General features: G+C 41.4%; 1 protein-coding gene across 2 annotated transcripts in view; it reads right to left on the bottom strand.

Annotated features, from left to right (window-relative positions):
• The window catches only part of adck1 (aarF domain containing kinase 1), a 512,025-nt gene that overhangs the window by 172,494 nt on the left and 313,652 nt on the right, over positions 1–25,879 (bottom strand). For both annotated transcript variants that reach the window (XM_067992031.1, XM_067992032.1), the window contains one exon: positions 24,347–24,463. In XM_067992031.1, coding sequence (XP_067848132.1) covers positions 24,347–24,463 — 117 coding nt within the window. The remainder of the gene's footprint in view (positions 1–24,346; positions 24,464–25,879) is intronic.

The raw sequence follows: 25,879 nt of genomic DNA, 5'->3' as shown, positions 1-25,879 counted from the left end.
CTGAGGCTATCCTCCTCGCTATTTACCACCCTACCAATTTTTGTATCATCAGCGAACTTACTGATCATACCTTTTACATTCATATCCAAGTCATTAATGTAGACCACAAACAGCAAGGGACCCAGCACCGATCCCTGTGGTACCCCACTGGCCACAGGCTTCCAGTCACAAAAACAACCTTCGACCATCACCCTCTGCCTTCTGCCACTAAGCCAGTTTTGTATCCAAAGTGCCAAGGCACCCTGGATTCCATGGGCTCGTACCTTCTTGACCAGTCTCCTGTGCGGGACTTTATCGAAGGCCTTACTGAAATCCTCTATCTCAATATCATATTCCCGCTCTCTCCTCATACCCCTTAATGCCTTCTGTGTCTAGAAATCTATCTATCTCCTTCCTAAATATATTCAGTGACTTGGCCTCCACAGCCTTCTGTGGTAGAGAATTCCACAGGTTCACCACCCTCTGAGTGAAGAAATTTCTCCTCATCTCAGTCCTAAATGTCCTATCCCGCATCCTGAGACCGTGACCCCTCATTCTAGACCCCCCCCAGCCAGGGGAAACAACCTCCCTGCATCTAGCCTGTCTAGCCCTGTCAGAATTTTATACATTTCAATGAGATCCCCTCTGATTCTTCTAAACTCGAGTAAATACAGGCTGAGTCGACCCAATCTCTGCTCATACGATAGTCCTGCCATCCCAGGAATCAGTCTGTTGAACCTTCGTTGCACTCCCTCTATGGCAAGTGTATCCTTTCTTAGGTAAGGAGACCAAAACTGCGCACAATACTCCAGGTGTGGTCTCACCAACTGCAGTAAGGCATCCTTGCTCCTGTACTCAAATCCTCTTGCAATGGAGGCCATTTGCATTTGCATTTGCATTTGCCTTCCTAACTGCTTGCTGCACCTGCACATTTGCTTTCAGTGACTGGTGTACTGATTGATTCCATGATTCTATGATTAAATCTATGAATGATTCTATGATTAATTCTCTGATTGATTCAATGATTGATTTTATGGTTGATTATATGATTGAATTTATGATTGATTCAATGATTGATTCTATGATTCTATGATTGATTCTATGATTGATTCAATCATTCTATGATTAATTCTGTGATTGATCCTATGATTCTAGGGTTGATTCTATGATTCTATGATTAATTCTATGATTGATTCTATGATGCAACGATTAATTATATGATTAATTCTATGGTTCTATGATTAATTCTAAGATTCTATGGTTGATTCTATGATTGATTATATAATTGAATCTCTGATTGATTCAGATTGATTATATGATTGATTCAGTGATTCTATGATTGATTATATGATTCTATGATCGAATCTATGATTAATTCTGTGATTGATTCTATGATGGATTCTATAATTGAATCTATGATTGATTCTCTGATTGATTCTATGATTAATTTTATGATTCGATGATTAATTCTCTGATTCTCTGATTGATTCTATGATCCTATGATTGGTTCTATGATTCCATTATTAATTCTATGGTTGATTCTATGATTCTATGATTGATTCTATGATTACTTCTGTTATTGATTCTATGATTATATGATTGATTCTATGATTAATTCTATTATTGATTTTATGATGGATTCTATCATTGATCTAGGATTGATGCTGTGATTCTATGATTAATTCTATGATTCTATGATAGAATCAATCATAGAATTAATCATAAAATTATTTGTAGAATCAATTCTATGATAGAATCCACCATAGAATCAATCATTGAATCTATGATTGATTCTGTGATACTATGATTCATTCTATGATTGATTCTATGATTCTATAATTAATTCCATGATTCTTTGATTGATTCTATGATTAATTCTGTGATTGATTCTATGATTAATTCTATGGTTCGATGATTAATTCTCTGATTCTATGATTGATTCTGTGATTGATTACATAATTGAATCTCTGATTGATTCTATGATTCATTCTATGATTCAATGACTGGTTCTATTATTAATTCTGTGAATGATTCTATGATTTTATAATTCATTCCATGATTCTATGATGGATTCTATGATTGAATATATGATTGATTCTGTGATTCTATGATTAATTCTATGATTAATTCAAGGGTTCGATGATTCTATGTTTGATTCTATGATTGGTTCTATGATTCTATGATTAATTCATTGATTGATTCTATGATTGGTTCTATGATTCTATGATTAATTCATTGATTGATTCTATGATTGGTTCTATGATTAATATGACTGTTGTGCAAGGACACCCAGGTCCCTTTGTACATTAACATTTCCCAATCTAACATCATTTAAATAATACTCTGCCTTTCTGTTTTTCCTTCTGAAGTGGATAACTTCACATTTATTCACATTATATTGCATCTGCCATGTATTTGCCCACTCACTCAACTTGTCTAAATCACCTTGAAGCCTCTTTGCATCCTCCTCACAACTCACAATCCCACCTAGTTTTGTGTCATCAGCAAACTTGATTATATGATTTATTGTATGAATAATGCTATGGTTCTATGATTAATCCTATGATTGATTCTATGATTGATTCTGTGATTCTCTGATTGAGTCTATGATTCTATAATTGATTCTATGATTCTATCATTGATGCTATGATTGATTCCATGAGTCTACGATTGATTCCATGATTCTATGTTTGATATTATGATTAATTCTGTGATTCTATGATTGATTCTATGATTCATTCTATGGTTTTATGATTCTATGATTGATTCTATGATTCTACGATTGATTCCATGATTCTATGTTTGATATTATGATTAATTCTGTGATTGATTCTATGATTGATTCCACGATTAATTCTATGATGGATTCTATGATTCTATCATGGATTCTTTCATTGAATCTATGATTGATTCTGCGATACTATGATTAATTCTATGATTGATTCTATGATTCTATGATTGATTCAATGATTGATACTATGATTCTATGATTGGTTCTACGATTCCATGATTAATTCAATGATTGATTCTATGATTAATTCTATGACTGATTCTATGATTGGTTCTTAGATTACTTCTGTTATTTATTCTATGATTCTATGATTGATTCCACGATTAATTCTATGATGGATTCTATGATTCTATGATGGATTCTATGATTCTATGATGGATTCTTTCATTGAATCTATGATTGATTCTGTGGCACTATGATTAATTCTACGATTGATTCCATGATTCTATGTTTGATATTATGATTAATTCTGTAATTGACTCAATGATTCTATGATTATTTCTATGATTGATTCCATGATTGATTTTATGATTGATTCAATGATTGATTCTATGATTCTACGATTGAGTCCATGATTCTATGTTTGATATTATGATTAATTCTGTGATTGATTCTATGATCAATTCTATGATTGATTCTATGATTTTATGATTCTATGATTGAACCTATGATTGATTCTGTGTTTCTACAATTGATTCCATGATTCTATGATTGGTTCTAAGATTACTTCTGTTATTGATTCTATGATTCTATGATTGATTCCACGATTAATTCTATGATGGATTCTATGATTCTATGATGGATTCTTTCATTGAATCTATGATTGATTCTGTGGCACTATGATTAATTCTATGATTCTATGATTAATTCCGTGATTCTACGATTGATTCTATGATTAATTCTGTGATTGATTCTATGATTTTATGATTCATTCCATGATTCTATGATTGATTCTGTGATTCTATGATTAATTCCATGATTGATTCTATGATTGATTTGTGATTGATTCTCTGATTAATTCTATGGTTCGATGATTAATTCCCTGATTCTATGATTAATTCTATAATCGATTCTATGGCTGGTTCTATGATTAATTCTGTGATTGATTCTATGATTTTATGATTCATTCCATGATTCTATGATGGATTCTATGATTGAATCTATGATTGATTCTGTGATTCTATGATTAATTCTATGATTGATTCTATGATTGATTCTATGGTTCGATGATTAATTCTCTGATTCTATGATTGGTTCTATGATACTATGATTAATTCATGTAAACAATCTTACAACACCAGGTTATAGTCCAACAATTTTATTTTAAAATCACAAGCTTTCGGAGATTATCCCCTTCGTCAGGTGACGAAGGGGATAATCTCCGAAAGCTTGTGATTTTAAAATAAAATTGTTGGACTATAACCTGGTGTTGTAAAATTGTTTACATTTGTCAACCCCAGTCCATCACCGGCATCTCCACATCATGATTAATTCAATGATTGATTCTATGATTAATTCTATGACTGATTCTATGATTGGTTCTATGATTACTATGACTGGTGTACAAGGACACCCAGGTCCCTTTGTACATTAACATTTCCCAATCTATCATCATTTAAATAATACTCTGCCTTTCTGTTTTTCCTTCCGAAGTAGATAACTTCACATTTATCCACGTTATATTGCATCTGCCATGTATTTGCCCACTCACGCAACTTGTCTAAATCGCCTTGAAGCTTCTTTGCATCCTCCTCACAACTCACAATGCCACCTAGTTTTGTGTCGTCAGCAAACTTGATTATATGATTGATTCTATGATTAATTCTATGGTCCATGATTAATCCTATGATTGATTCTATGATTCTCTGATTGATTCTGTGATTCTATAATTGATTCTATGATTCTATCATTGATTTTATGCTTCGTTCTATGATTGATTCTATGATTTTATGATTCTATGATTGGACAAATGATTGAACCTATGATTGATTCTATAATTATTTCTGATTGATTTTATGATTGATTCTATGATTGATTCTATGATTCTACAATTGATTCCATGATTCTACTCTTGATTCCATGATTCTACTCTTGATTCCATGATTCTATGTTTGATATTATGATTAATTCTGTGATTGATTCTATGATTCTATAATCGATTCTATGATTGATTCTATGATTGAACTTATGATTCTATGATTATTTCTATGACTGATTCTAAGATTGATTCTATTATTGATTTTATGATTGATTCTCTGATTCTACGATTGATTCCATGATTCTATGTTTGATATTATGATTAATTCTGTGATTGATTCTATGATTCTATAATCGATTCTATGATTGATTCTATGATTCTACGATTGATTCCATGATTCTATGTTTGATATTATGATTAATTCTGTGATTGATTCTATGATTCTATAATCGATTTTATGATTGATTCTATGATTGAACCTATGATTCTATGATTATTTCTATGACTGATTCTAAGATTGATTCTATTATTGATTTTATGATTGATTCTATGATTGATTCTATGATTCTACGATTGATTCCATGATTCTATGTTTGATATTATGATTAATTCTGTGATTGATTCTATGATTCTATAATCGATTCTATGATTGATTCTATGATTCTACGATTGATTCCATGATTCTATGTTTGATATTATGATTAATTCTGTGATTGATTCTATGATTCTATAATCGATTCCACGATTGATTCTATGATTGATTCTATGGTTCTATGATTGATTCTATGATTCTATGATTGATTTTATGATTAATTCTGTGATTGATTCTATGATTGTTTCTATGATTCATTCTATGATTCATTCTATGATTCAATGATTCCTTCTATCATTCTACCTTCAGTTTTTCATTTATTGTTCACAAAAAAAGTGTCTGGCCAAACTTGAATCATTTAGAAACATGTGTAAATGAATGGAATGAGAGCCAGATGGGCTCCATTACAGGCATGCCATCCTCCCCTCCCTATTTTTCACTCTGCTGCACCCAGGGGGAGCAGACTAAAACCTACCCCTGTGATGATGTCAGGGCATAAATTGTGTTGAAACACATCACTTTGCCATGATGTTATCCTAATGAGAATGACTCACAGCTCTGCTACCTGTCCAATCAATAAAAGGTTCTCCACACAGTTTTTCATGGCGCCCTTTACAAATACAGCTGATATCAAATGACGAAAGACAAGACAAACTTGAGTCCTGAAAGGAGGTGATTGAGATGAGATTTTACAGATGTATGGGAGATACTAAGTGGAATGGAAAAGGTTAATCTCGGGCACTATCTTAAGTTAAACCTGGAATGCAGGACAAGGCGATGTAAGTACAAACTGTATGCTGGGGTCCACAGTCAGGAAGGACCGCTTCAAGAAAATATCTGATTAATATCCAGCATAGACTTTGGAGGCAAAACATTCAGATGCTGTGATGGGGGCACAGTAGATTTCTTTAGAAGGATGAGTTAGATGGGCTGAATGGCCTCCCTCAGCTGTGCTTATCTTTGCGTGACATGCATCATCCTGATAAAGGTATAACAGGCAAGTCTCAGGTGTCTCCCCTGACATGCTGTACTTGTACACTCTTACGTGCGTGTATTGGTTACAAAGAACACAGCTGCCTGCCCTGGCTCACTGTGCACTGCAAAATACCACTATGTGGAATAATGGGTACCCGGGAGGGGATTACGAGGATGTAATGGATGGGTACAGATGTCATCCTAAACCACAAGGAGGAAGCTCAAGCTGTTTGCACACGTCATCCATCAGATTCCAACCATAAACGTACTCCTCGGCAGTCACCGTATGATTAATGTTCTGAACTCGGCACTATAGAGAAGACTGAAGCCATCTCAATCGGGCAGCTTGTCAATACAATAGAAGTGCAGTGTTAATATCCTCCCACTGGCATATCTAGTAAACTGATATTTAACAACATGCACTGCAAACATCATGGGGCAGAACAGGATTACAGCAGAGAAAAGAAAAGAAAGAAATAACTTGCATTTATATAGCTCCTTTAACAACCTCAGGATGTCTCAAAGCGCTTTACAGCCAATAAAGTACTTTTTTGAAGGGTGGTCACTGTTGTAATGTAGGGAAACGTGGCATGCAATTTGCGCACTGCAAGGTCCGAAAAACAGCAATGTGATAATGACCAGATCATCTTTTTTTTAGTATTGTTGGTTGAGGGAATTGGCCAGGACAACGGGGAGAACTTCCCTGCACTCCTTCGAAATAGTGCCGTGGGATCTATGGCAATAGAGGCCAAATGTAAACAAAAAACAACTGCCAAAGCAAACATCACGCAATGTTTGAAATACGCACCAGGCTCGTCAACATCTGAGCAGGTTGACGTTCTAGATGAAGACCTTCAGGTAGCTCTTCCTGCTGCTCTACCTGAGGAAATTGGATGGACTGGGGCATGGGTGAATAGACAAAAAAAAAAATTTGGGTGGGGAGAAGCCCACGTTCGTAAGGGAGCACGTCCATTAATTTAAGTGGAGGGGAAAATCGAGCAGGCTCTCTTACAGGGGTGTCCTGCCCTCCTCCTGATTCTTCTGTAGCCGCTGTTCCCAGGGCCATCAGGTACACCCAGGCACAGCGCAAGGTGGGATCTTTCCCCTTTTGTCAAGTTGCGATGCTCATGGACATGCTATGCACTTCCAGTGTTTCCAGTTTTACTTTTCAGCATCAGCCTTTCTCTTCACCCATCACTCCGCTGCTCGCTGCCCTACATTGGCTCCCGGTCCTCCAAAGCCTCCAAATCAAAATTCTATTCCTCATGTTCAAATCCCTCCATGTCCTCGCCCCTCCCTATCTTTGTAACCTCCTCCAACCCTACGAGAACTCTGCGTTCCTCCAATTCTGGCCTCTTACGCATCCCTGATTTTCTTTGCCCCACCATTGGCGGCCGTGCCTTCATTGATATAGGCCCTAAGCTTGGGAATTCCCTCCCTAAACCTCCGCCTCTCTGCCTCTCTCTCCTCCTTTGTAAACAATTTTACAACACCAAGTTATAGTCCAGCAATTTTATTTTAAATTCACAAGCTTTCGGAGGCTTCCTCCTTCGTCAGGTGAACGATGTGAAAATGAAAACCTCGAAATGAAATCGCATTTATAATTCACAGAACAATGCTTGGTGAGTACAGACAGTTTTTTCAACTGCCCGTTGCCAAGGCAATCAGTGTGCAGACAGACAGGTGTTACCTGCCAGGTCTCACAGAATATACAAATCACCAAAAAAAAACAACAAACAAAAAAAACAGAGATAGAGAGGTAGAAACATAGAAAAGACAGCAACTGACCCGTTATATTAAAAACAGATAACATTTGTTCACTGGTGGGGTAACGAGTAGCGTGACATGAACCCAAGATCCCGGTTGAGGCCGTCCTCATGGGTGCGGAACTTGGCTATCAATTTCTGCTCGACGATTTTGCGTTGTCGTGTGTCTCGAAGGCCGCCTTGGAGTACGCTTACCCGAAGGTCGGTGGATGAATGTCCATGACTGCTGAAGTGTTCCCCGACTGGGAGGGAACCCTCCTGTTTGGCGATTGTTGCGCGGTGTCCGTTCATCCGTTGTCGCAGCGTCTGCATGGTCTCGCCAATGTACCATGCTCTGGGGCATCCTTTCCTGCAACGTATGAGGTAGACTCATACGTTGCATGTCTACCTCATACGTTGCAGGAAAGGATGCCCCAGAGCATGGTACATTGGCGAGACCATGCAGACGCTGCGACAACGGATGAACGGACACCGCGCAACAATCGCCAAACAGGAGGGTTCCCTCCCAGTCGGGGAACACTTCAGCAGTCATGGACATTCATCCACCGACCTTCGGGTAAGCGTACTCCAAGGCGGCCTTCGAGACACACGACAACGCAAAATCGTCGAGCAGAAATTGATAGCCAAGTTCCGCACCCATGAGGACGGCCTCAACCGGGATCTTGGGTTCATGTCACGCTACACGTTACCCCACCAGTGAACAAATGTTATCTGTTTTTAATATAACGGGTCAGTTGCTGTCTTTTCTATGTTTCTACCTCTCTATCTCTTTTTTTTGTTTGTTGTTTTTTTTTGGTGATTTGTATATTCTGTGAGACCTGGCAGGTAACACCTGTCTGTCTGCACACTGATTGCCTTGGCAACGGGCAGTTGAAAAAACTGTCTGTACTCACCAAGCATTGTTCTGTGAATTATAAATGCGATTTCATTTCGAGGTTTTCATTTTCACATCGTTCACCTGACGAAGGAGGAAGCCTCCGAAAGCTTGTGAATTTAAAATAAAATTGCTGGACTATAACTTGGTGTTGTAAAATTGTTTACAATTGTCAACCCCAGTCCATCACCGGCATCTCCGCATCTCTCTCCTCCTTTAAGATGCTCCTTAAAATCAACCACTTTGACCAAGCTAGAAGCCCATGGAATCGAGGGAAAAGTACAGACTTGGTTAGGAGGTTGGCTGAGCGAAAGGCGACAGAGAGTAGGGATAATGGGTAGGTACTCACATTGGCACGATGTGACTAGTGGAGTCCTGCAGGGATCTGTCTTGGGGCCTCAATTATTCACAATATTTATTAATGACTTAGATGAAGGTACAGAAAGTCTCATTTCTAAGTTTGCCGATGACACTAAGATTGACGGCATTGTAAGCAGTGTAGATGAAAACATAAAATTACAAAGCAATATTGATAGATTAGGTGAATGGGCAAAACTGTGGCAAATGTGAGGTCATCCACTTTGGATCAAAAAAGGATAGAACAGGGTACTTTCTAAATGGTAAAAAGTTAAAAATAGGGACTTAGGGGTTCAGATACATAGATCATTGAAATGTCATGAACTGGTGCAGAAAATAATCAATAAGGCTAATGGAATGCTGGCTTTTATATCTAGAGGACTAGAGTACAAGGGGGCAGAAGTTATGCTGCAGCTATACAAAACCCTGGTTAGACCGCATCTGGAGTACTGTGAGCAGTTCTGGGCACCGCACCTTTGGAAGGACATATTGGCCTTGGAGGGAGTGCAGCTTAGGTCTACTAGAATGATACCCGGACTTCAAGGGTTAAGTTACAAGGAGAGATTACTCAAATTGGGGTTGTATTCTCTAGAGTTTAGAAGGTTAAGGGGTGATCTGATCGAAGTTTATAAGATATTAAGGGGAACAGATAGGGTGGATAGAGAGAAACTATTTCCGCTGGTTAGGGATTCTAGGAGTAGGGAGCAGAGTCTAAAAATTAGAGCCAGACCTTTCAGGAGTGAGATTAGAAAACACTTCTACACAAAGGGTGGTAGAGTTTGGAACTCTCTTCCGCAAATGACAATTGATGCTAGCTCAATTACTAATTTTAAATCTGAGATAGATAGCTTTTTGCCAACCAAAGGCATTAAGGGATATGGGCCAAAGGCAGGTATATGGAGTTAGATCACAGATCAGCCATGATGTTATCAAATGGCGGAGCAGGCACGAGGGGCTGAATGGCCTACTCCTGTTCCTATGTTCCTACGTCCTAAGCTTTAGGTCACCTAACCTAATGTCTCCTTATGTAGTTCAGTGTCAAATTTTGTCCGATAACGATCCTGTGAAGCGTCTTTGGACGCTTTACTATGTGAAAGGCACTATATAATTGCAAGTTGTTGTTGTTTATTTTAGTTCACTGTGTCCAGTGTGGAAGTCCTGGTGCACATCACAATTATACAATAGACCAGTGAATCTACCTTGGTGTTGCTCACAGCGAGTCGGAGGACGTGGCTCGAGCTTGTGAGAGACACTGAGGTAAGTCGATAGCAGCAAAGTGTTTTTTGATTGGTTCCTGTGAGATTTGAACCAATTGGAAAAGCGTGACAGACTTTTTTTTTGCACAACAGACACCCTTGAAAGGTGATGCACGCTGTAGGGAGGTCTATTACTAGCTAATAGACCATGGTGTTTCTCATGGACACTCTAGGGTCGGAAGCACAGTTGTGACAGACATCCAGATGCTGAGATGGAACTGTCTTTTCATCTCACCTATCCCTTTAAGGACACTACTGAGGTACTCCCCTGTAAGGGAATAGGCACATCCTGAGGTAAATTACAGACTCACTGCAGTGGGAAGCTTCCGTAGATTGGCAGCTGTTTGTAAATCCAGAAGGGGCCAGGTTATCAAAATCACAAAAAAAAGCAGGAAATGTTATACTTTTGACAGTTTGAAGTGTGATGAGCATGCGCTCGACATAAGACTTGTATAAATATTGTTTGATGTGGTTCATGTTGCTTTTTTTTTTACACACAGTTAGAAACAACACACATTCTTCACAATTATCAATAAAATGCCTATTCTGGGATTTTAACAAGAGGGTGATTGACATCCTTGGAGATGTCATTATCCACGTGTTATCAGTGAACAAGCCCTGTACGGTACAGGGAACTCCTATGGGCAACGTGCATTATGTGCAAATAAACTCCCCCACTGATGATCCTATCTTGGTGTCCTTCACTGTCCATTTCCTAGAAAAACTGCAATCAAAATCAAGAGCCTTGAATCATTAAAAGCAGAAATCTCGAATGCAATGATGTGAGTGAGTCTGCTTACTTCAATGATATATAAATCAGGAGAAAGAAAAGGCTGCTTAGAGGGTGTAATGCTTCGGTTACTTGTGCATTATGTTAATATAAAGAAGCATGACTTCAATGCAAATGACCACTTTCTTAGTTTGGAAAAACCGTCCCCTTATTAAGCTATCCCACTTCCTACAGCCATAGGATTATCACCCCTTGTAGGATCCAGTAGGGCAAACAGTAAATAAAAGTGTCTTCTATCTTAAATTTTATTTTGAACATGTACAAGCTCTTATTTCACAGTATTCCACAATAGTAATCTGCTATTAACCTGTCTCCAAAATACAGCCCTCGATTCAGGAATCACCCGATTTTCTTCTTTCACTGGCTAAACCTCTAAGGTTTCTGATACTGTTGGCACATTATACAACGTGAGAATAGTGTAAAAAGCTGGCCTTGAGTGATTTTGTACAGTCAAATCATTTTGATAATTGTATACTCCCTGCGCAGATTGGTCGATGCACAGGGAGCATGCTGAGTAAATAGGGTGGGATATCTGGTGAGTCCAGTTAAAGCAGAACTGTACATTGCCAAATTTAAAGCAATTCAGGATGGGAGCAAGGAGGGAGAGAAGCAGGGCTGTTTCTTTTGAGGATGCTGCTCGAGAGGTTTTACTCCAAGAAGTGCGACAAAAGGAGGTTGCCCCACTTTGGAGCCGGGAGGCACCCAATCAGGGCCAGTGTTCGAAATGCTAGAGTGAGTGAATGGAGATGGAAGCAGATGAGAAGGAAAGTTTCTGGGCTCATGAAAATTGCCCCGGTAGAAGTTTATCCACTCACTTAATCATTCACCGACCCAAAGGGATAAACTACACTGCAGCTGCGTAATACATAGTACCTTGCCACGTAAGCTCATTTTGAAGGGGTATCTTACTGCCAGCATTGGTATGTTAGCCTTTATTGCAAGGGGGTTGGAGTATAAGAGTAAGGAGGTCTTGCTACATTTATATAGGGCTCTGGTGAGACCACACCTGGAGTACTGTGTACAGTTTTGGTCTCCTTACCTAAGGAAGGATATACTTGCCTTAGAGGGGGTGCAACTAGACTGATTCCTGGGATGAGAGGGTTGTCCTATGAGGAGCGATTGTGTAGAATAGGCCTATACTCTCTGGAGTTTAGAAGAATGAGAGGTGATCTCATTGAAACATATAAAATTCTTAGAGGGCCTGACAGGGTAGATGCTGAGAGGCTGTTTCCCTGGCTGGAGAGTCTAGAACTAGGAGTCTTAGTCTCAGGATAAGGGGTCGGCTATTTAGGAACGCGATGAGGAAAAATTTCTTCACTCAGAGGGTTGTGAATCTTTGGAAATCTCTACCCCAGAGGGCTGTGGATGCTCAGTCATTGAGTATATTCAAAACTGAGATCGATGGATATTTGGACAGTCAGGGAATCAAGGGCGGGAAAGTGGAGTTGAGGTCGAAGATCAGCCATGATTTTATTGAATGGCGGAGCAGGCTCAAGGGCCATAATGGCCTACTCCTGCTCTTATTTCTTATGTTCTTATTGTGATACATGTTCTGCTCCCCTCCTAAAGGTGGCCATGATGAGGAGACCCCAAAGACTATTGTCCACTCTGTCCCCTGCACCTGACAGCATCCTATTTCATTCAATCCAACAGTAGCAAGTACCAGCACAAATGCATCCACTCCAGGGAGTTCAGTCTGTGAGGTGCAGGAGGTAGCGAAAGAAAGAAAGAACTTGCATTTATATAGCGCCTTTCATGATCTTAGGCATCCCAAAACTCTTTATAGCCAATTAAGTATTTTGAGGATTTTGAGTATATTAATGACTTGGACTTGGGAGTACAGGGCACAATTTCAAAATTTGCGGATGACACAAAACTTGGAAGTGTAGTGAACAGTGAGGAGGATAGTGATAGACTTCAAGAGGATATAGATACTCTGGTGGCATGGGCGGACACGTGGCAGATGAAGTTCAACGTGGAAAAATGCGAGGTGATGCATTTTGGCAGGAAAAATGAGGAGAGGCAATATAACTAGAGGGCACAATTCTAAAAGGGGTGGTGGAACAGAGGGATCTGGGGGTGTATGTGCATAAATCGTTGAAGGTGGCAGGGCAGGTTGAGAAAGCGGTTAAAAAAGCATACGGGTTCCTGGGCTTTACAAATAGAGGCATAGAGTACAAAAGCAAGGAAGTCATGATGAACCTTTATCGAACACTGGTTCGGCCACAACTGGAGTATTGTGTCCAGTTCTGGGCACCGCACTTTAGGAAGGATGTGAAGGCCTTAGAGAGAGTGCAGAGGAGATTTACTAAAATGATTCCAGGGATGAGGGACTTAAATTATGTGGATAGACTGGAGAGGGTGGGATTGTTCTCCTTGGAACAGAGAAGGTTGAGAGGAGATTTGATAGAGGTATTCAAAATCATGAAGGGTCTAGACAGAGTAGATAGAGAGAAACTGTTCCCATTGGTGGAAGGGTCAAGAACCAGAGGACATAGATTTAAGGTGATTGGCAAAAGAGCCAAAGGTAATACGAGGAAAAACTTTTTTACACAGCAAGTGGTTAGGATCTGGAATCCACTGCCTGAGGGAGTGGTGGAGGCAGATTCAATCATGGCTTTCAAAAGGGAACTGGATAAGTACTTGAAACAAAAAAATGTGCAGGGTTACGGGGATAGGGCGGGGCAGTGGGACTAGCTGGATTGCTCTTGCATAGAGCCGGCGCGGACTTGATGGGCCAAATGGCCTCCTTCCGTGCTGTAACCTTCTATGATTCTATGAGGTGTTGGCAGTCAATTTGCGCACAGCAAGGTCCCACAAACAACAATGTGATAAAGATTAAATAATTTTTTTTGAATGATGTTGGTTGAGGGATAAATATTGGCCAGGACATCAGGGAGAACATCCCTGCTCTTTTTAGAGCAGCACCATGGGATCCTTTACGTCCACCTGAGAGGGCAGACGGTTCCTCGGATTAACATCTCACCCGAAAGATGGCACCTCCGACGTGCAGCGTTTCCTCAGTACTGCACTGAAGTATCGGCCTAGGTTATGCGCTCAAGTCTCTGGAGTGGGACTTGAACCCACGACCTTATGACTCAAAGGCGAGAGTGCTACCAACTGAGCCACGGCTGATACCTTGACTGGTGATTTACAGAACACATGTGAGGAGGAGCAGCAGAAATCTGTTGCCCAGAATCTTCCCCATCCTCAATGATGCCTGATGAAAAGAAATCTCTTCTTTCTCACCGTCGGACTGTCTTATCTCCACTTTAAATCTCAGTGATTTGAAGGTTTATAAAACGAATGACAGAAATTCCTGTTTTTGTCTTATTTCTTTGGTGAACAATCGGTCCTTCTCCTTCAGTCAGTGTCTACAAACTGCAGAATTACCACTCCCAAAGCAGTACATCGTTGAAAGATCTAACAGAGACCAAAATGGCCTAGTGAAGTAGCCCCTATACTGACAGCAATGTCGATACAGCAGTGATTTGTACTATCTACAAGTTATTCCTTCTGTAAGTCTTACAGATACCTTCTTTTGGCACCAGTTTAATGTCATCCTATGTAGTGACTGTAATTGCTGAATGGCCTTCGACATTATAAAAAAGCTCTCATTCCTTCTTTTTGGTTTCAGCATTGAATACATTCAAAGGCCAATCTTCGTTTTAGACAAAGGTTAACCTAATCTTTTTGGCATCATGGGAGGGAACTAGCTAGCTAGATTTTTTAATACACTGGTATTGTATCCCATAGGAGCATGAAAAACTCCTATGTACATCAGCAAAGTGAAGTATATGTTCCATTTCTTATTCATAAGGGGCAGGAAAGAAAGATGGGATGGTGATTCCCACTAAATGGAACTCATAAATCACTAGGCAAGGATTTAGCATTAAGACCAAGCAATATTCTTGGCCAATACCAAATAAGGTACAGGTAACAAAATATACAATTCATTGATTCTTCTATTTAAGACTAAAGGCAACAAAATGGCTGTTTTTTCAGGAGAGGAACTTTAATCACAGGACACAATTGAAAGAAAAGAAAGACAAACATTTATACACAGCCTTATTGCATCTCTCTGAAACGACTTTAAGCACCTCACAGTGAATGAATCACTTTGAAGTGCAGTGTTGTTATGACAGAAAACGCAACGTCCATTTTGCGAACAGCAAGATCCTTCAAAAACACCGGCGAAATGAGTTAATCTGTTTTGGGTGGTGTTAGTTGAAGGAGGCATGTTGGCCAGGACACCGGGAAAACTTATTGAATCTGCTTCCACCAGCTTTTCAGGCAGTGCATTCCAGATCATAACAATTCGCTGCTTAAAAAAAATCTTCTCATCTCCCTTCTGATTCTTTTGCCGATCACTTTAAATCTGTGTCCTCTGGTTACTGACCCTTCTGCCACTGGAAACAATTTCTCCTTATTTACCCTATCAAAACCGTTCATGATTTTGAACACCTTGAATAAATCTCCCCTAAACCTTCTCTGTTCTAAGAAGAACAACCCCAGCTTCTCCAGTCTCTCCAGATAACTGAAGTCCCTCATCCCTGGTACCATTCTAGTGAATCTCCTCTGCACCCTCTCTAAGGCCTTGGCATCCTTCCTAAATTGTGGTGCCCAGATTGGACACAATACTCCAGCTGGGGCCTAACCAGTGATTTATAAAGGTTTAGCATAACTTCCTTGCTTTTGTACTCTATGCCTCTATTTGTAAAGCCAAGGATCCCGTATGCTTTTTCTAACAGCCTTCTCAACTTGTCCTGCCACCTTAAAAGATTTGTGTATGTGCACCCCCAGGTCTCTCTGTTCCTGCACCCCCTTTAAAATTGTACCATTTAGTTTATATTGCCTCTCCTCATTCTTCCTGCCAAAATGCATCACTTCACACTTCTTGCATCTGCCATGTGTCTGCCCATTTCACCAGTCTGTCTATGTCCTCCTGAAGTCTGCTACTATCCTCCTCTCTGTTTACCTCATTTCCGAGTTTTGTGTCATTTGCAAACTTTGAAATTATGCCCTGTATACCCAAGTCCGGGTCATTAATCCTAATGCCGATCCCCGGGGGACACCACTATATACTTCCCTCCAGTCTGAAAAACAACCGTTCACCGCTACTCTCTGCTTTCTGTCCCTTAGCCAATTTCGCGTCCAGCAGCCGCTGCCCCTTTAATTCCGCGGACTACAATTTTTCTAACAAGTCTATTGTGTGGCACTTTTTCAAACGGCGCTACCCTCATCAACCCTCTCCATTACTTCATCAAAGAACTCAATCAAGTTAGTCAACATGATTTTCCTTTAACAAATCTGTGCTGATTGTCATTTATCAACCCATACTCTTTGAAGTGACAATTAATTTTGTCTCGGATTATTGCATCTAAAAGTTTCCCCACCACTGATGTTAGGCTGACTGCTTGTAGTTGCTGGGTTTATCCCTCTACCCTTTTTTGAACAGGGGTGTAACATTTGCAATTCTCCAGTCCTCTGGCACCGCCCCCAAATCTAAGGAGGATTGAAAGATTGTGGCCAGAGCCTCTGCAATTTCCACCCTTACTGCCCTCAGTAATCTAGACTTTTCTACTTTGTTTAAGTACCTCCTCTTTATCTATTTCTTTCCTATCCAATTTCTCCACTGCCTCCTCCTTTACTGTGACATTGGCAGCATCGCCTTCTCTAATGAAGGCAGATGCAAAGTATTGGTGTGGGACTGATGCCAGAGGAATGGAGAGTTGCAAATGTTACAGCCCTGTTCAAATTCAATTATTGATCCAACGCCACACTCCACCTCCTGTTCATGACTCCTTACCTTGCCCACTGATCACAAATGTGCAACTTTATTCCCGAAGATTTATGAATGTGTAAAACGTCAACCAATGAAGGGAGACACTCGATCTTTCTCCTTCCGATGTTAATTGACAAAGAAAGTTTGTGTCGATGTTACTCTCTTTTTTGAGGGGAAGAACCTCATCCAGGTGAGGACTGATAGTACTTTGTTCCCGGATGACGGGATAATACAATTCCAGACCAGATAAAGCACAGGTTTATTACTGTCTAGGCTCCTTGGACACTGACCCTGAAATAATTCTCACATCCTCCACCATTTGAACTTGTACGATGCTACCCCCCTTCTCCACTCGCTCGTTCCTCAACCTTCCTGAATGAGGCTGTGAAATTAAGTGCAAATATTCAGAGCATTTTCTGCAGCTGACACATGTCCAAAGGGAAGTGGATTGAAACCACTAACAACTGTCACATACTGAACGTGAGTGCTGTCAAACAGAAAGATCATCCCCTCTACATCTGTCATGTCTCTGCTCCAGAACAGAAGTTGAACCTGCGCCAACATCTCCTTCTTGGCCAAAGAAGAATAAATATACCGAATTATGTAAATAGAGTACATTTTCGCAAGAAACGTTTCCAATGATGCGTTCAGTCCACTTGCAGCGAAAAAAAAAAGCAAAACTGCTTTTGTTTGACTTCCCTGGCCAATATATATCCCTCAGACAACATCACTATAAACAGATTACCTGGTCACTTACCGCATTGCTGTTTACGGGATCTTGCTGTGCACAAATTGGCTGCTGCGTTTCCCTACATTACAACAGTGACTACACTTCAAAAGTACTTAATTGACTGTAAAACGCTTTGGGACATCCTGAGGTTACGAAAAGCATTCTATAAATGCAAGTTATTTATTTCTTTTCTTGGTTTACAGTGCCAGAAGAGGCTAACCCCTAGCTTCTACACTGACAGTTCTCTGTACTTTAAACAATCTTGCTTTTCCTATCATATCTCAAGAGTGACATTGTCACCTTTCGCAATTAACATTCGGGTTAAAGTGTAGAGTATTACGTTTATCCAGTCAGTAATTCTCCCTGGTCTAAGTCACCCATGTTCAGGAGAAACTTCTTTATCCAGAGAGTGGTTAGAATGTGGAATTCGCTACCGCACGGGGTACTTGTGGTGAATAGCACAGGTGCATTTAAGGGGAAGCTAGATAAGTACATGAGAGAGAAAGGAATAGAAGGATATGTAGATAGGGTTTGATGAAGATGGATGGGAGGAGGCTCGTGTGGAGCATAAACACGGGCACAGACCAGTTGAGTCGAATGGCCTGTTTCTGTGCTGTACATTCTATGTAATGTAATTAAATGGACACAGGTCAGGGCATATGACTTATTTCCAAAGGACATTTACATGGAGCTGCAATCTGAGATCCCCTCTTCCCCCTCCTCCCGAAATGCTCGATGAAAGTTCTACGGAGTTACAACGCATCCCAGTCTCCCATGGGTGATTCAATATTTTAGTTAAGATAATATGAAAAATGCTGGAAATCCGAAATAGAAAAAACATGCTGGAGATGCGCAGTGGGCTCTGCTGGAGGGTGCCCACTCGAAACGTTAACCTGTCTTCCCCTTTCTCGGATGCTGTCAGTCCTCCCAAGCGTTTTCCAATCTTGTCAGTTAACCGTTTCTGCGTTCTTCCCAACCCGAGAGACTGAAGAACTGCTGTAAGTTTTAAGCAAGGTAAGATTCTGCTCAAAGTTGCCTGCCATTGCAGGTTGTTTATCGTCCTGACACTTTCACAACCCGAGAATTCCACAGGAGCAAAATCATTAGTCAACATGTTAGCTTTTTAATTTACTGGAGCGCACACAAGCGAGTGAAGCTTACATTGTACAGTAGGTGCCACTTACTTTGAAAATCCACCACACAACGATTAAATGTCAGGACAGTCAAACAGTGAGGCTAATCTCTGCAGATTAATATACTTTAGCAAAGGTTTAATGATAATCCTTAAAAATCTGTATTAAGCAATGTCAATAGATTCTGTCTGATGGGTACATCACCTTACACGACCTTACAATAAGACACAATACCATACATTCTGAGAGGAATTTTGGTCTGAAACTTTAGCATGCAATAAAAAAGTTACTAAAAAAAAAGATGGCGCCTTTATTGTCCAGGAATGTTGTTAATATTAGTGGATTTATAGGTAAGGTGTCAGCTGTGGCTCAATGGGTAACACTCTCGCCTCTGAGTCAGAAGGTCGTAGGTTCAAGCCCCACTTGAGCACAAGTTCTAGGCTGACGCTCGCAACGCAGCACTGAGGGAGTGCTGCACTGTCGGAGATGCAGTCATTCAGATGAGACCTTAAACAGGGGCCCTGTCTGCCTTCTCAGGTGGATGCAAAAGATCCCAGGGCACTATTTCGAAAGGGAGCTCTCCTGCGTGTCCTGGCCAATACTTATCCCTCAACCAACATCACTAAAAAAACAAATTATCCAGTCATTATCACATTGCTGTTTAAGGGACCTTGCTTTACGAAATTCGGCTGCCGCATTACAACAGTGACTACGTTTTTTAAAAAGTTAATTGGCAGTAAAGCGCTTTGGGACATAAAAGGCGCCATATAAATGCAAGTCTTTCTTTTTTTCTTTTAACGTGTTTATAGGACCTTCTTCTGTCCATTAGTTTAACGAAGGCATAAAGTTATTTATTTTAGAAGCTGAAAGAGTTGTGTCATATGAGGATGTTGAAGTGCCCATTGGCTAATATGGCCAATAATAACCTCTAGGCTTCTTTGTGTAAAACTGATGACAAATTCATACAAAATTACAAAGATAGCCTTGAACGATGAAGACCCTTCGGCCCAATTAATCTCTTACTATCCTCCTATTACAGCTTTAACATCTGTCCAAACAGGCAAATGGGCCCTTGGCTTAACGTCTAGTCTGAAGATTAGCACCCCCGACAAGCAGCACCCCTCAGTACTGGACCGAAGTCAGCCAAGATTATGCGTACAAATCCCAATGTAAGACTCCAACCCACAATTTTCTGATCAACATAGTGTCACTAACTGAGCCAAGGTGACACTGGCAAAAATCCTAATAAAATCTTTCCAATCCTTACTTGAACCCTTTCTGGTTAATAATGCATTCACGCCATCCTCTGTGCTTGAAGGTTCTGACGGACATATTTATGCTCAAAATAAATTCCGCAGCAATCAGTCAACGTAGAAAGCTGGAAGTCAATCTGTATGATGACTGGCTGACGTCTACAGACAATCTTTGAAAGCTGCTGCTTACACTGAATGTAATATATCCTCTCCCACCCCCCCCCGCAATAAAACTGTATTTGTAAAACAAAACCGGGAAGAGGTAGAAACACAACCAGATCACAGTCTACCTGCTGAATTGTACGCTTCATATTAAGCAAGCAGCTACTGGGTATGGGTTGGGTACGTCAAGCTGGATTTACACTGGTGCACATGAAATCTAAATAGATGCACTTACAATTAAAGAAGGGTCTCCGTCACTAAAAGATTCAGGTGAATTTATTATTTTAGTGTGGTACTTCAGCACTCATAACTAAAATTTTATTTGTAATCCTCGAGGTGGCTCTCTGGATGAATCGTCCGTGCACTGTATCTCAATTTGAGTCTTAGCCTTCAGGACATCATCCAGTTACATCAAAACTACAGCACGGAAGCAGGCCATTCGGCCCAACTGGTCCATGCCGGTGTTTATGCTCCACACGAGCCTCCTCCCACCCTACTTCATCTAATCCTATCTACATATCCTTCCATTCCTTTCTCCCTGATGTGCTTATCTAGCTTCCCCTTAAATGTATCTATGCTATTTACCTCAACTACTCCTTGTGGTAGTGAGTTCCACATTCTAACCACTCTTTGGGTAAAGAAGTTTCTCCTGAATTCCCTATTGGATTTATTAGTGACTATTTTATATTTATGATTTCTAGTTTTGGACTCCCCCACAAGTGGAAACATTTTCTCCACTTCTACCCTATTAAACCCAATCATTATCTTAAAGACCTCTATCAGGTCACACCTCAGCCTTCTCTTTTTTTTTAGAGGAAAGAGCCCCAGCCTGTTCAGCTTTTCCTGAGAAGGATATCCTCCCAGCTCTAGTGAATAGTTGAGGACAGTGAGTAGAATAGGAATTGGGTAAAATAATTACCTGCTTTGTAGGCTAATGTACTGCACAATACTCGCACTGAATGTACTATTCGATGTGGCATTGAAAGGGAAAGCTCTAGGTTCAGTCCCTGGTTATTGCCCATCTCAAGGTGCTCTGACAAGATGGTAGTGGACCTTTTCCTTGAGCAGTTTGATACAACGGAGTGGCTTGCCAGGCCACTTCAGAGTCAACCGCGATAGTGTAGGACTGGAGTTGCCTATAGGCCCAAACCGGGTAAGGGACAGCAGGTTTCCTCCCTTAAAGGAAATTAGAGAAGTTGGGTTTTTACTACAATCCAACAGCTTCACGGTCACTTTTACTGATACCAGCTTTTTATTTCCAGATAATTTTTTTTTTAAACTCGATTCAAATTCTCCAACTGCCCTGGTGGGATTTGAACTCACGTTCTCTGGATTACTAGTCCAGTAAGATAGCCATTCCATTACCGTAACCAATATTCTTAAGCACGGTGATGGGCACCTGGGCCCTGAAACTCCTGGGGCTTGGGGAATGCGGAATGCCTGATTTCTGCCTGGTGGGGCCTGGAATTTGAGGTGGAACCTGGTTCCACCGGAATTCCCCTGTTTAGACTGGCCCTTTAGATTTCGGTCAGGGAAGACCGTGGATGGATCTTCTGCCCACGACCTCCCCTACGTCAAGGGGGTTGGGGTGGGGGTGGGGTGGGGGGGCAAGTCAGTGGGGTGTTGCTGGGCCTCCCCAAGAAACTCATCGAAAGGCCTCAGCAGAACCCGTGCCAACTCTCAGTTGCAGTGAGTTCCTTTGAGGCCTTCTGAAGACTCCAAGCCTTTCGTAGACTAAGTTAATCAATCCTGGACGGATGGCAAATGGCTCTATTAGGAGCCGAACATTTGATGAAGTTAATATCTTTGCTTCGGCCCCGGTGGACCTTTGAAGATTCCAGGCTGAGGGCTTCTAGGCCTTGCAAGGACAGGTCGGTCCGGGCCAGAGTGGGTGCTGTTGATGTGCCCTTGCAGGTGCCAGCGGCCTGCCCTGGCAATGTAAAAGTCCCCCATCCATGGAATTCCTGATAGGACTTCAGGCCTAGGGCAGGTGGGGGTTCCACTCTGCTGCAGTGGCACTGGTGGAGCGGACCCTTGGGAGATTTTGGGGTACAGGTCTCTAAACACGCAACATGGTGATACGAATGAGGCTGAACAACAACAACAACTTGCACTTATATAGTGCCTTTAACGTAGTAAAATATCCCAAGGTGCTTTTTGTTTGAAACACCTGCTGCATTTAGATGTGGCATCACATGGAAAAAAGGACAAATGGCTCTTGTCCTCCCAAAACCTCTCCGCCTCTCTCTTCCTTTAAGACGCTCCTTAAAACCTACCTCTTTGACCAAGCTTTTGGTCACCTGTCTAATATCGCCTTATGTGGCTCGGTGTCAAATTTTGTTCGATAATCGCTCCTGTTCTCCTTGCGGAATTACAAACGCTGACCGGGTGCGTTTGGGGAAATCGAGGCCCGAGATCAATGCACCTCACTCCTCATCCAAGCGCCTGAATATTGACCTAAGCTCCCACTGAACGCAGCTCTGCACATCCGTAAAAATGGATGAAAGGAGTTGATGGGGTAGACGATAGAGAGAAACTATTTGGTCTGGTGGGAAAGTCCGGAACAAGGGGGCATGACCTTAAAATTTGACCGTGGATGGATCTTCTGCCCATGCCCTCCCCTAAGTCAAGGGGGTTGGGGTGGGGGGGGGGTCATGTCGGTGGGGTGTTGCTGGGCCTCCCCAAGAAACTCATCGAAAGGCCTCAGCAGAACCCGTGCCAGCTCCCAGTTGCAGTGAGTTCCTTTGAGGCCTTCTGAAGACTCCAAGTCTTAAAAATGGATGAAAGGAGTTGATAGGGTAGAAGATGGAGAGAAACTATTCATCTGGTGGCAGAGTCCAGAAACAAGGAGGCACAATCTTAAAATTAGAGCTAGGGGTGATGTCAGGAAGTAACTTCTTTACACAAAGGGCTAGGGAAGATCTGGAACTCTCTTTCCCCCAAAAAAGCTGTCAAGGCTTGGTGTCAATTGAAAATTTCAAATCTGAGATTGTTAGATTTTTGTAAGGCAAGGGTATTGAGGGTTACAGAACCAAGGCGGGTAGATGGAGTTAAGATACAGATCGGCCATGATCTAATTGAATGGCGGAACAGGGTCGAGGGGCTGAAAAGCCTTCTGTTCCTATGTCCCTAAAATGTACATCCATCTTCTTTAAAAGAGATTCAAAAATGAGAAAAACCAATTTAAAAAACCAACACGAATAAATTGCTGATCCTCCATTCGATACTGAAAAATGAATAACGGATCATTTCTATTCAGCCACGTGATGGGAAAAAAAACAGAGAATAATATGGAACGCCCGCCATTAAATAGGTGTTAAGCACCACAATCATTTGGAAGAAAAGCTTGCATTTATAAAGCACCTTTCGCGACCTCAGGACGTCCCAAATCACTTTACAACCAACGAAGTACTTTTGAAGTGTAGTCACTGTTGTAATGCAGGAAACACGGCAGCCAATTTGCGCACAGCAAGGTCCCACAAACAGCAATGTGATAATGACCAGATAATCTGTTTTTTAGCGATGTTGGTTGAGGGATAAATATTACCCAGGACACCGGGAAGAACTCCCCTGCTCTTCTTCGAAATAGTGCCATGAGATCTTTCACGTCCACCGGAGAGGGCAGACCGGGCCTCGGTTTAACGTCTACATCTGAAAGACGGCACCTCCGACAGTGCAGCACTCCCTCAGTACTGGCACTGGAAGTGTCAGCCTAGGTTTCGTGCTCAAGTCCCTGGAGTGGGACTTGAACACACGACCTTCTCAATCAGAGGCGCGAGTGCTACCCACTGAGCCATGGCTGATACATAGAGAGCAATTATAAACTAATAATCCCCACCACTAATTCTGGAAAATAAAAACAAGCAGGCTGAGGGGACTCGCAGGTCCCCCTCTCTTCAAACTACGTGAGACAACCAGTGCTTACCTCGTTCACGTCAATGCCATTTTTCTTCATGTACTCTCTGTCATTTACCTGACCTCCTTCCATAAACTCCATGGTCAGAACTCGCCTGGTTGATAGCTCCCAATGAATTTTAGGGACCTTTGGGATTGAGACACAGAACAGACCTGCATTAAATACATCTCTCCTAGAATCCAGCAGGCAAGCAAGAGACCGATGTAACTCCTGACTTTATTAGTGCAAGCATTGTAAAGGCAGCGTTATACAGGCCTACTGGGTATCAAATGTGTTCATTGTAAACACTCCAAGAGGGGTGAAGGTGATCATTTGGATGTCTATTTGCTATATAATGGGGACTGACAAAAGTCATGTTACGCATTCATAAAACGCACAGCAATCATGATGATTTTATTTCCCCCCTCGTCTCTCCTCAACGTTTTGACTCATGCTGCACGACCATTTCACAGATGTCACCGCCCCTGACCTCCAACCATTCCGAACTTTCAAAGCCTTTCCCTTAATTTCTTTCTTCCCCTGATTCCTACCAACCACACTGGACTGGGAGCAGCTTTCATGCAACTGTTTTATCAGCCAATTGAAAAAAGGACACCTGTTAAGGTTAAAGATTTATTCTCAGGGAGTAGAGTAAAGCTGGAGGGGCAATACCTTGGCTGCCAGTGGTTGGCTGGATCATTGACCCTTCAGCAACAGGCACACATCAGGAATGATTACTTCGTGGAATCATACAGCACAGAAGGAGACCATTCGGCCCATCATGCCTGTGCCGGCCCTTTGAAAGAGCTATCCAATTAGTCCCACTCCCCCAGCTCTTTCCCTGTAGCCCTGCAAATTTTTCCCCATCAAGTATTTATCCAATTCCCTCTTGAAAGTTACTATTGAATCTGATTTCAATACTCTTTCAGGCAGTGCATTCCAGACCATAACAACTCGCTGCATAAAAAAATATTCTCCTCATCTCCCTTCTGGCTCTTTTGCCAGTTTACCTTAAATCTGTGTCCTCTGGTTACTGACCCTTCTGCCACTGGAAACAGTTTCTCCTATTTACTCTATCAAAACCATTCATGATTTTGAACTACTCTATTAAATCTCCTCTTAACCTTCTCTGCTCTAAGGAGAACAACCCCAGCTTCTCCAGTCTCTCCACGCAGCTGATGTCCTGCATCTCTGGTGCCATTCCGGTAAATCTCCTCTGCACCCTCTCTGAGGCCTTACCTGAATAAGATCTACCTCCAACTCTCCTTTCCCTTTTCTTCAGTCTCTTTCATCCTTATCGTAGTCGTAGAATTTTGCAGCACAGAAGGAGGCCATTTGGCTCATCGCGTCTGTGCTGGCTCTCTGTACGAGCTCTCCATTCAGTCCCACTCCCCTGCCTTTTCCCCGTACCCCTTCATTTTTTTTCTTTTTAAAATATTTATTCACTTGCCTTTTAAAAACTCTGATGGATTCTGCTGCCACCACAGTTTCTGGTCGGTCATTCCATGTCCACGTTCCATGTCCTAACAACCCTTCACATAAAGAATTATTCTCCTACTGCTC

This window comes from Heptranchias perlo, chromosome 10 (genome assembly GCF_035084215.1).
Source record: "Heptranchias perlo isolate sHepPer1 chromosome 10, sHepPer1.hap1, whole genome shotgun sequence".
Classification (NCBI taxonomy): Eukaryota; Metazoa; Chordata; class Chondrichthyes; order Hexanchiformes; family Hexanchidae; genus Heptranchias; species Heptranchias perlo.
The sequence above is the reverse complement of the archived record's forward strand: the minus strand, read 5'-3'. Positions and strand labels throughout refer to the sequence as shown.